This window comes from Dromiciops gliroides, chromosome 4 (assembly GCF_019393635.1).
Source record: "Dromiciops gliroides isolate mDroGli1 chromosome 4, mDroGli1.pri, whole genome shotgun sequence".
Classification (NCBI taxonomy): Eukaryota; Metazoa; Chordata; class Mammalia; order Microbiotheria; family Microbiotheriidae; genus Dromiciops; species Dromiciops gliroides.
This window is the reverse complement of record NC_057864.1, coordinates 368,845,087-368,857,196: the sequence shown is the minus strand read 5'-3', so window position 1 is coordinate 368,857,196 and position 12,110 is coordinate 368,845,087. Positions and strand designations below refer to the sequence as shown.

General features: G+C 37.5%; 1 protein-coding gene and 1 non-coding gene across 3 annotated transcripts; both read right to left on the bottom strand.

Moving 5' to 3' along the window:
* Positions 1-2,168: 2,168 nt before the first annotated feature.
* Positions 2,169-10,683, bottom strand: LOC122754421 (trace amine-associated receptor 7a-like). 2 transcript variants are annotated; one of them, XM_044002822.1, is made up of 2 exons: positions 10,658-10,683; positions 2,169-3,225 (listed from the first exon to the last, which is right to left on the bottom strand). In XM_044002822.1, exons 1-2 carry the CDS (start codon positions 10,681-10,683, stop codon positions 2,169-2,171), a joined length of 1,083 nt encoding a protein of 360 aa, XP_043858757.1. The 2 variants fall into 2 exon arrangements, with proteins under 2 accessions (XP_043858757.1, XP_043858758.1); XM_044002823.1 differs by lacking the exon at positions 10,658-10,683 and having other exon boundaries at positions 2,169-3,233.
* Positions 10,654-10,760, bottom strand: LOC122726960. The gene has a single exon (XR_006352951.1). It is a non-coding gene; the product is annotated as a U6 spliceosomal RNA (small nuclear RNA).
* Between the last annotated feature and the right edge of the window lie 1,350 nt (positions 10,761-12,110).

Genomic DNA, 12,110 nt, shown 5'->3' with positions numbered 1-12,110 from the left:
TATTCAATTCACAAATCACAACACAATGAGAATCATGTTTTCTCATAGGTCTGCTATGCATCAAACCATGGAAAAATTATTAAAATATTTCAACATTTTTATATACATTTCTAATTTAGTTTCTAAAGATTTAAAATAAATACATCCATAACCTCTTTTAAAATTTCCTGTACTTTTTATTTAAAGAGAAAGGAAACTACATTTCATGGAATTGATGACTATAAAGCAAGTAGTAACAGAAAGTATACCATATATAGCTGCAACATATTTGATAGCATGTGGTAGGCAATAGCATTTGTATATTCATACATACACACATGCACACACACATATATCCATACATATATAATTATAATTGTGAACTAAAATTGGGGGCAGCTAGATTGCACATTGGATAGAGTACTGGGCCTAGATTCAGGAAGACTCATCTTCATGAGTTCAAATCTGACCTCAGGCACTTTTTAGCTGGGTGACCTTGGGTAAGTTATTTAGCCCTGTTGACCTTAATTCCTCATCTGTAAAATGAGCTGGAGAAGGAAATGGCAAACAATCTCAGTATCTTTGGCAAACAAATCCCAAATGGCGTCCCAAAGAGTTGGACACAACTGAACAACAACCCAAAATCAATGCTGTCCCATGTTAATTTTATGACTTTTTTTAGATGAAGTAGCCTCTTATATGTGTAACGATTGGAATGACGCCACCTGCTGGAGACTTATTGTAGAAGAGTTCCGCCCATGAAGCGAAGGTCTTTGAGGGCAAGACCAGGAGTCTTTTTTTTTTGGCATCAGGAAGTGACGTTGGGTCGTGGGAGGAAGAAGGAAGAGACTAGCACTCTGTCTCGGGCTCTTTCCTTTGGACTCTGGTGGAGAGCGCAGCTAGAAATGTGCTCTCCCTTTAATAGATAGGAATCTAGGCCTTTCTCTCTCTCTTTACCAAATTCTTATTCTCCTTAATAAATGCTTAAAAGTCTAACTCTTGCTAAAGCTTATAATTTATTGGCGACCACTCATTGGATATTTTAGACAGACTAGCTAGAATTTTAGCCCTTAACATATGAATGGAATGAGCAAATAGTTGTAAAAGAAAATTAGAATCTGCTGTAACTGCTGTTTTGGTAATGTTATGTTATTGAAGTATATTTATTGTTGCTAATTAGGTAGCTACTTGGTGTAGTAGATACAAACTATGGGCCTTGAGCCATGAAGACCTGAGTTCAAATCCAGCCTCAGACACTTGCAATCCTGGACAAATCACTTCACCTCTGTTTACCTCAGTTTCCTCAACTGTAAAATGGGGATAATAATAGAAGCCCAGGGTTGTTGTAAAAACAAATGAGAAAATATTTGTAAAGCACTTAGCACAGTGCCTGGGCTGTACGCTATATACATGCTTGTGATAATTATTATTAATGAAGTAATGGTATAAGAAACAATGATAAAATGCACTTACACTCCAAAAAACAACTGTGTTGGGCTAAGGTTACTTTATGAAGTTCTCTAATTGGCTAGAATATAAAGGAAGCCAAGGACTTTGGGAGCAAAATCATTGTCATTGTATGAATTCCTTTTACTGGGAGGCTCAGCTTCATTATTGGCTGTATGTGCGATTGATCTCTCACTTTACTCTCTTTTAAAAAAAAGGCAATGAAAGAAAAAAATCTACAATCCCAAATACAACTGAAAACTTTTCAGGGCTACTGAATTAAATAAATATAATTGATAACTGCTCAATAGAAAGTCATTCAGATTTGTTATATGTAAAAAATTAAACTTTTTAAAAGGAAGAAAGGATATCAAGAGATGGTGTTGGAAGGAATCGGAATAAGCAAAATAGGTGCCTTATCTATTCCAAATGAAAGGTTAACAGAGGGAAGGGATTAAATAAGATTATAAAATATTCATTAGAGAAGAAAAAACCCTTTTACCCCTTGGTCCTAGAGAATGAGGAATTAAGGACAAAAACAAACATTAACTGAGAAGAACAAATACAGGAGTGCAACTTGGAAGACAGCTTGTAAACACTATTTACATATAATTTGGCATGGTAAATAACTTTTACTAAACATCAATTGTGAAATTGGGATTTGGACTAAATGAAGAGAGCATACTTTCATCTCACAATAATTCACCTGTTCCATTTTTAACTTTTTCCATATTTTAATGTCTTCAATCTAAAACCTTCATTTGTTCAGAAAACAAATCTATTGTTGAAGAATGACCTCTGAAGACTTTCCCAGTGACAATCAATTTAATTGCTCTTCTAAACCAAGGGTAAAAAAAAGCATAGATCAAAGGGTTCATGGCTGAATTATAATAGGCAAACCAAACTAAAATTTCATAAATATATGTTGGGGTGATGAATCCTAAGAATGCATCAATTATTGACTCAATAAAGTATGGGAACCATGAAATCAGAAAGGCAACCACTGCAATACCCAGTGTTTTTGCTGCTTTTCTCTCCCTCTTGGACACTCTGGCTTTGTAACTCTCTGAGGATGACTCAGTTTTGCTGTTCATACTTTCAATCTTTCTAGCCTGTTGTTTAGCTACTAGAAAAATCTTACAATAAAGAATGACCATAACCAGGGTGGGAATAAAGAACAACAGAAAGTCTATCAGTACCCAGGTTTGATTCACAGCAATCTGACAACCTCCCACACAGGTGAGGGCACTTACTAATTCCTCCAGCCCATCATCATTGGCACCTGTATAAAGAAGTGAAAAACTAAATGTAATGGCAAGAGCCCAGGAGAATACAATGCACATTCCTGAAACTGACAGAGTGAATTTGGTTGGATAGACCAGAGGGTCTGTGACAGCAATGTATCTATCAATGGATATAAAGCACAAGTGAAAAATGGAAGAATAACAAAATGACCCTTCAAAACAAGAATGAAATTTACAGTAACTCTCCCCAAAATACCAGCAACTCTCCACCGACCTCACCATGCTGAAGGGCATCACAGTGGCTCCCACCAAAAAGTCAGCACAAGCCAAGGAGGCAATGAGAAAATTGGCTGGAGAGTGCAGCTGCTTGAAGTGAAGGATTGAGATCATGACCAAAAGATTTCCCAACACAGCTAGCAGAGCCCCAGAGCCAAAGGCCATGTAGAGGATGACTCGGGGTCCTGGGGAGTAGGAAGTTTTCATGCAGGACCCATTGATGTTCTCATAGCAGAGCTGTACTACTGAAGGCTGGGACCCATTGTTGCTGCTCATCATTCTTCTTTCTGAGCTTGGAAGTGTCTTTGTTTTTCTTAGTAATCACAGAAAAGCTATCATTGACACTTCCAATATTCCTGAAAAAAATAAATTAAAGGCATCTCTGTACAAAGTCAGATACCATCCTTCATATGTAATTATCTGTTTGCTGAGATATTTGTAAAATACTTAGCTCATTTCTTGGCACAGTAGGCACTATATAAATGGTTAATCTCTTCCCTCTTTCCTATTAAAAAATCAAGCCCCCAGCCTCTGTTATATGCAGTATATATCCAATTAGCTCAGTAGAACTGTTTCTCTTAATCCAAACATCACTAAATAAATAGTTTTGAATAAGTCTACAAATGATTTCCACCTAAACAGTCAATGCTTGTCTGTTTGGTAACATTTCCCTCTAATCTCCTGGTTCAGTACCTCTGACAAGCTCCTCTGCAAAGTTCAGTTAGATATTAAAGGATTTCTCAGTTTAAGGGTCACCTTTTATTATTCTGTCCTCCATACTGTGAACTCTGAGTTAATGCCTAAAGTACCCCAACCTTTCGGGAACTCGGCCAAAGAAGTGCCAGAGAAACCCCAGGATACAATCCCTTTAGGCTTAGGTGTGAACTAGGAGAAGAAACTTTTTTCCATTACCCATTAGTATGGAATTTATTCTACTACACTACTGTTTACTCCATAAGAACATAAATTATGCATTTTGTTTTGTAATATTCATGCATTTATGTGTCTTTTTAGTATATGGATTTTAATTTTTGATAGCTGAATTTTTCATTAATGTACTTCTCATATACACACATATATGTATCTACATACACACATATCTATTACACACATGATATGCAGGTAGACACATATAACTATATATGTATATATGTGGGTGTGTTTGTATGTATAGCTATTAAAGCTTAAAATTGTACTGTCTTTTAGGACTCCCTGACTACATGTGTATAACACACATATATGTATACATATACATATACACACACGTGTGTATTTTAATAGTTTCGCCTGAGTATTAAACAGTTATCTGTACTTTCTTTGGTGTTGGCTGCCCATGTTAGAGCATAGCTCTTCAATAACTTTTTAGAAAATTTTCTATTGCTATCTGGTTTTGCTTCACATTTTTAGATAGGTTTTGGAATTCACACAGCAACTCACCAAAGAGGTGAAGTGTTGGTTCAGATTTCAAGATATTATTTAATACCAATATCTTGTAGGAAATAAGCAAAACTGCAATAAGATTTTCCAGTGGTGCCTGCCTCCAAACTCTCCTGATATATCTCCTGATAATAACTGCAATTGATTGGGGCTGGGATGGACTACATCTGCTATTGTTTGTCCTTTGTTTTCAAAGCAGACCAACAATAGGAAGGGTTGATGTCTTGACTCATGGGTGAATTGGATTTAAGTGAGTCAGAATAACACAATATCATCAACCTCACTCTCTTCCAGAGTCATCAGGACAAAAGCCAGACTGGCAATGGCCCAGCATACACCTTGGAGATTTTGATGTCTGAACAAGCTCCAAATACTCTACAAAGACTGCTTCAGCTGCCTTCATGGCTATTGGAACAAATTGTTTTCACCTGCCCATTTCTCAGAGAAGTGGGAAGTGGGGGAAGTGAGGATTGGAAGGGGGAGTCTTCACATGCTTGGGGTAAACATCCCCCTAACTCAGATGGGTTTGAAGACTGTTGATTACCCTCAACTTGGTTTAGCCTGTCTGACAAGACAGTTTTACATGGCTTTGGCTACATACTACAGTCTCTTAGAACCACAGAGAGTTGGGTGGCAGGTGGTTGTCATTTGTTCTTCGTTTTTGAAGAGAGACATAACATCAGGAAGTGATGTCATGACTTGCAGTGAATTGGATTTAAGTAAGGAAGGGCTGTGCAAAGTCATCTGCCTCACTCTCTCCTGCAGAGAGGTCCAGTGGCAAGATATACATCAGGACAACTGGAAATGGTCCCTGCGTGGCAGGTGGACACCAAAGGTGGATAAACAGCCCTGAAAATGGCTTGGCAAATACTCATACCAGAGGTGTTAGTACTTTTGGAACACCCAATACACCCCTGGACTGTACCTACCAGCCATTTTATTGCTATGGGGAATCAATGCAATGGAAACTCCTGTGCTAATGACGGCTGACAAACTGTCTCTCACTTACAGTACCTGAGAGTTGGTTGTAGGCACAGAGAGGGTACGTGACTTGCTTTTGGACACAAGTATATTGTGTCAGAGATAGAAGATCCCAAGATTCCAAATTAAGATTCTGACTCCAAGACCAAGCCTCAATCCATTGTCATGCTGTCTCCCTTTGCATTGATTATAAATAAGTTGGTAGTCTTTCTTTATGTGTACACTAAACTTAATTGCTATAAAATATACATTGTGAATAGGAAGATAATAAACCCCTGTTGTTTGGGCATCTAGGTGGGCAGTGCATAGAGTTCTGAGCCTGGAGTCAGGAAGACTCATCTTCCTAAAATTCTAGCTAGTCTGTCTAAAATATCTAATGAGTAGTTGCCAATAAATTATAAGCTTTAGCAAGAGTTAGACTTTTAAGCATTTATTAAGGAGAATAAGAATTTGGTGAAGAGAGAGAGAAAAGCCTAGATTCATCTATCTATCAAAGGGAGAGCACATTTCTCACTCCACTCTCAAACAGAGTCCTGATGAAAGAGTGACAGAGCGGCAGCCTCTCCCCCTCTTCCTCCCACCAGCAAACGTCACTTCCTGATGCCAAAGAGCCAGATGTCTTGCCCTCAGATGCCTTCTCCTCATGGCAGAGCTTTGCTACAGTAAGTCTCCAGCAGGTGGCATCATTCCAGTTATTACTCTGAGTTTAAATCTGACCTCAGATACTTAATAGCTATGTCACCCTTGGCAAGTCATTTAACCCTGTCTGCCTCAGTTTTCCCATCTGTAAAATGAACTAGAGAAGAAAATGGCAAGCAACTCTAGTATTTTGCCAAGAAAACCCAAAAGGGGTCACAGAGACACAACTGAATAAAAAAAAAGCTCCTGTTTAAAATGGGCACATTTCATTATGAGAGGCAGAGCCAAGATGGCAGAGGAAAGGTAGTAAGCACTTAGAGCTCCTGACACAATCACTCCAAAAAACTCCAAATAATGCCATAAGACAATTTCTGGAGCATCCGAACCCACAAAAAGATGGGCTGAGACCATTTTTGAGCCAAAGACTGCTTAGAAGTTCAGCAGGAGGAGTCTGTTGTAGCAGGGTGGGAGTGGACCCCAACCAGAAGCCAAGATGACACAGATCTAGCCCCAGGCCTCACCAGAGAAAGAGACTTCCCGAGTCTCTGAATCAGCTGCAATTGTGAGCAGTTGGATGGAGGGGAGAGTACAGGGGTCTCTGTTGGCACTGAGATGGAAGTCTGATGTTTTGCCAGGCTCCCATACAGGACACAGTCTTGGGTAGTGGTCCCAGGTGGGGGAGGGGCTCAGGTACACCCACACTTGCAACCAAAGTGAACCAGATTTGTTTCTGGGTAAAAGAGCAAAGCAGTCTGTGGTTACTTACAGACCAGAACAGAGACCAGATGAGCTGAGAATGTGATTCTCCTTAAATCTTACCACCTGTGAACCCCTGAAGCTGGGGACAGTATATCCAAGAAACAGTGCCCCACTTTAAGAAGGAGTCAAAAGTCAAGAAATAGGCTGGCAAGATGAGTAGGCAAAATAAAATGGGCACATTTTCTAAGGAACACCGACCTTTCTCAGACCCAATAGAGGAGAAATCAATGTTCCTCAAGGTGTTATCACTGGATGCATCTGGAATGGCTTACCCCAAGCCGACTTGGAGGAAAGTAGTGTCTCTGAACATATAGTATTTATAGTCCCAAATCATTTTCCATTTTTTCTTCTAATACCCAGTAGGGGTATGAACTTGTCCTGTCAGCCTATTTTTATTTCAAATACCAACATTGAAGCAATGGCATTGAATGGGTATATCCACACCGCTGGGGATGCTGGACCTATAGTGAAGCCTTCTCAGCTCCTCACCACCCTTGGCAATATCATAGCTGACAGCTGCCACTTTTAACTATTGGAAAGGGAAAAAGCCACCTCTTCCACCTGACTCCTTACAGTATGGAATGATCCCCAAACGGGTCTCACAATTGTGGAAGCCAGCTAGAAGGGAAAAAAAAGAATAGGAAACAGGTCATGAGTAAATACTCTAGTAAACTTCTCTGAAGGAGGTACTTAATAAATGCTTACTGACTGACTGAAGCCAAGCCTCCTTCTTCCAGTTAAATCAAGCCATATATGTTCCTGGTCATGCATCCCTTTTCTAGGGTCAAAGGGAGGGCCTCAGCTCCTACTTAACAGGGGTAAGGCAGCAGCTAGGTGTATGTGACAGAGTACTGGAGCTGGACTCAAGAAAACCTGAGTTCAAATCCTGTCTCAAACACTTAATAGCTTTGTGACTCTGGGCAAGTCACTTAACCATCCTCATCAGTAAAATGGGGCTAATAATAGGATTTAAAATATTTGTAACTCACTATATAAATGCTAGCTACTTCTTCTTCCTCCTCTTCCTCCTCCTCAAGAATTCTATTTGGTTGCTATGTTGTTCAGTTTCTAAATCTTTTTGAGTTGTTTGTCTTTACCATGTTCTTATTATATAAATTGTTCTTCTAGTTCTATTCACTTCATTCTGCATCAGTTCATACAAATCTGCCAAGGCTTCTCTGAAGCCATCCCCTTCACTGTCTATTTCTCCCTGTAACTCATTTAGCATTTCTTTTAAATATTTAGATGCTATTCCATTCTATTAAGTTATATTATTAATTTATTGTCTTTGGTATCTTTGAGCATAATGTAGTTTCTCTGTTTATCTCTCTTAATTAAGCCCATTTTTGCTGTTGCCTTATATGATTATGACCGCTACGTTTACCTTTTTTTCTACTACAGCTGAATGGTAATAGATTTTTTTCTCACACTAATTTTAATGATGTGTGAATCTTTATCTTTTAACTGTGTTTTCTTATGAAAACCATATTGTTTCTAATCCATTCTGTTATCCTCTTCTGTGAGTTCATCCTATTCATATTCACATTTTTATCATTAATTGCATATTTGCCTCCATTGTATCCTCTTACATTTTTCCTATCCGTACTTTCTGTCTCATCTTTAAAAAGGTGAGAAGTAAAAAATTATGCTCAGTACCAGTGCTTTGTACTAAATTAAATCTGTTTCTACTCCTCTGTCCCTCTTTTCCCTTCCCTTTAATCATAAGGACAGATTCTTATACTCTCTCTCCTTTTAAACCTCTCTTTATAATCAACACTTCATGGTTAGATTTGCTTTGCTTATGATTCATGTTTTCTGGAATATATTCCTGACTTTCCCTTCCCCCCTAATTCCCTCCTCCATTCTCCCTGTTCACTCTTACTTTCCTGTTGGGTGAAATGCATTTCTGCACTCAATTCTGTATATATTTTCTTTTAACCTTTTGAGGTGAAAGGTAAGATTCCAGCAATGCCTAAAGGAAAAAAAAAAAGCTACATGAAAGATAGATGGGAGTTAGGAGTGTCTTCAGGCAAGGTGATTACATAGGAAGCTTTTGTTGAAGGGTCTAAGCCTCACCCTCTATGGTGAAGAACCTGGGTCCAAAGAAACAACTAATTGTGGAGAATAGAGTCATTCATTATTGCTATGGGAGACATTCTCTTACAAGCCATTCTCCCTTTACTGCTAGCTCTCCAGTATTGTCAAGAAGCATTTATTAAGTACCTACTATGTGCCACTAGAATAGCAGGTATAAAGGGTTTTTTGTGATGATATATGCTATAAAGCCTCTATTTTTACCAACTGGATTTGTGGAGTGAACATTTACCTTTTATTTATTTTGTCTTTCTATATATTGTCTTTTAATATATTCTATTTTATGATAAAATGAAATGGCTTCAAAGTTGTTTTTGCTGTGCTTTTGAACAGGACTAGGCTCTCAGGATAACTGCAGCTGAATTCAGAAACAAAAGTTCTGTCCAGATAAAACCCAGAAAACTGTGTATTTCACACAACCCTTTCTTTCTTTCTTGTCTTGCCTCTTAAAGCATTCCCTTAATTTATTCCTCAGGAATAAGGGATTTCTGACTGCCAAAGCTATGAAGCCTCTTAGGAAATGGCATTGGCAGATTAGGGACTTTGGTGATGGCAAGGTTAGTTTGAGGATTTAACAGTGTGTGTGTGTGTGTGTGTGTGTGTGTGTGTGTGTGAACATATAGCTCTCTATTCTATTAAATACTACTAATAATTTTGGAGAAGAAATGAATTACAAATGGAAAACATTTCTGTATTGTGACTTTGTAGATGAAATTCTAAATAGTTTGCTTTAAAATCCAAGTATGGTGACCAGGTATGGCAAATAAACTGATCTTGGATTTGTGGATGCAAATTGGATTGGTGGAATATAAACTCAGGAAATTTTCTTTCCATGGAGCAGAAATCTACCTCTATGAAATGTTCATTTCTTTAGTTTTGGCATCTGAGACTAAACAGAAAAAGCCTAACCTCTCTTCCATATGACACCTTAATTACTTGGAGATTGCTCTCATGTTCTCCCTAAATTTTCCCTCCTATATGCTAAATATATCCAGTGTTTTCAATTAGCACTTATTTGACATATTCTCCATTTCTTTCGCCAATTGTTGTTATCTTATTTTGGTCACTTCATTTTATCTGTTTCCTTCCTCAAATGCAGTGCCAAGAAGAGAACACCATACTCCAAGATATAGTGTGACTAGAGCTGAGTATAACTTCTATATATTATACTTATATTAATCATTTGTTATTACTGTTAAGTTGTTTCAGTCTTGTCTCTATGAACCCATTTGTGGTCTTCTTGCCAAAAATACTGGAGTGGTTTGCCATTTCCTTCTCCAGCTCATTTTACAGATGAGGAAACTGAAGCAAATAAGGTTAAGTGGCTTGCCCAGGGTCACACATTTATTAAGTATCTGAAGCTGGATTTTGAACTTAGGTCCTTCTAACTCCAGGCCCGTTGCTTTATCCACTGTGCTACCTAGATCTTTTCCTCAGATCTTTTTTCAAAATAACTGCACTGAGATACAACACTGCCATCTTATGCTTTTGAAGTTACTTTTTTTGGAAACAACAGAGAATATTTATCCCTATTAAATTTAATTTTACTTGATTTCCCACATTTTTATAGCCTATTGAAACACTTTTGTATTCTAATTTTGTCATACAATGTGTTAACTCTCCTATGATTTCATTGAAGTTGTTGAAATCATATTCAACGGAACCAAGACGGAATCAAGGATATATTTCTGGGGCACTCCAATATAAACTTCCCCCAAAAGTAACGTTATCCAGAAACAATCATTCTATGGATCAAGTAATTCAACTTATTCTACATATGCATAACTATACTACCATCTAGCCTATAGCTCTCTTCATAAATTTGCATGTCTTCCTTGTGCAGGGGCCATGTTAATCTTCTCTGTATCATTCCATTTTTAGTATATGTGCTGCCAAAGCGAGCACTAGTCTATAGCTCTCTTATCTTACCCATAAGGACAGCATGAGACATGTCAAATATTTTCCTGAGATCTATGGTTACTATTACTATTAGCATTCTTCTCAGTTTATTATTCTATCAGAAAAGTTAGCTAAGCCATAGTGGCTTTTAGTGATCATTAAACCCCTTTCTAAGCATTCAAAAATACCCTTTTAATGATATGTTCTAGAAGTTTACCAGTAATAGAAGATAAGCTCACCAACCCTTAAATTTTCATTCTCTATCCTCTTCCCTTTTTTGAAAACTGAGACATTTAGCCTTCTTTAATCCTGCAGCTTATCTTTGTCAGATAACTTACCTGATAATAGTTGAATTTTGCAAAGCCCTATCCAGTTTAAAATATTTATTATCAAATTTACTGATGACACAAGAATAGAAGAAATGGTTAATGTGTTGAATTAAACATCAAAATAATCTTTAAGAGTTTGAATGGTGGACAGAAACCAAGATGAAACTTAATAGGAAAGGGGGTGGTAATGAAGAAATTCCTTTCCCATGACTCAAAAAAGAGTGGGTTCAAGAGGTGTTTATTTTCCAGTTTGATTTCAAGGACTAAATACAGAAAAGTGGCTTCCTGGTAATCACTAGTTTAGTGGGATTATAGCAGTCATAGTTCTCAACAATCTTGAATTTTTTTTTCTTTTCCCTATAATTCCCAACCTTCATATATACCCCAGGATCCTGGGTTGTGATGGCATTATGGTAGGTGTTACATCTTAATTGTTTCTGGATGAAGCTGGTCATCTTTTTTTCTAAGCCTTTTTTCCAGTACTTAGCTCAGTGCCCAGGAGAGGAAGCACTTAATGAATGTTGATTTACTGATTAGGGTGGCCCTTGGTTATAATGGCTACCCTATTGCTCTCCTGGGAATTTGAATAGAGAGAAAGCTTGCTGGTCACCATGTTTTATTGCTGTTTTGGTTGATCTGTATTTAGGTTATTCTACTCCTGTGGTAGTGCTTGATCTTTTAGTGTGGCTTGGGTATTTCAATTCTACCTGTAATCCATTAATTCATGGCTTTTTTTTACCCTTGGTTTAGGAATGCACTCAAGTATATTTTGTCAGGCAAAATCTTTAGCTCACATTCAGGTACAGCCAACTTGTTCCCTGAAGCCCATTAAAAATTATACCAACAAAGAGAATGCAAAATGAAATTTGAGGCTATTAGTGTTCTGACCTTCAAATAGGTTATTGCATATTTTATACCACTAGTTTGTAATAATTCAGACAAATATGATATGGTCAAGAGTTAGATACATACTATGTTTTTGTATGTTATATATACATATATATATATATAAACATATATATAAAAT

Excerpts from the sequence above, each read along its gene's own strand:
- LOC122754421 (XM_044002822.1), bottom strand. The coding sequence starts at position 10,683 with ATGCAAATTTATGAAGAGAGCTATAG. Across the intron at positions 3,226-10,657 it reads ATTTATGAAGAGAGCTATAG|AATGATGAGCAGCAACAATG; the intron begins GCTAGATGGTAG and ends CTCAGAAAGAAG.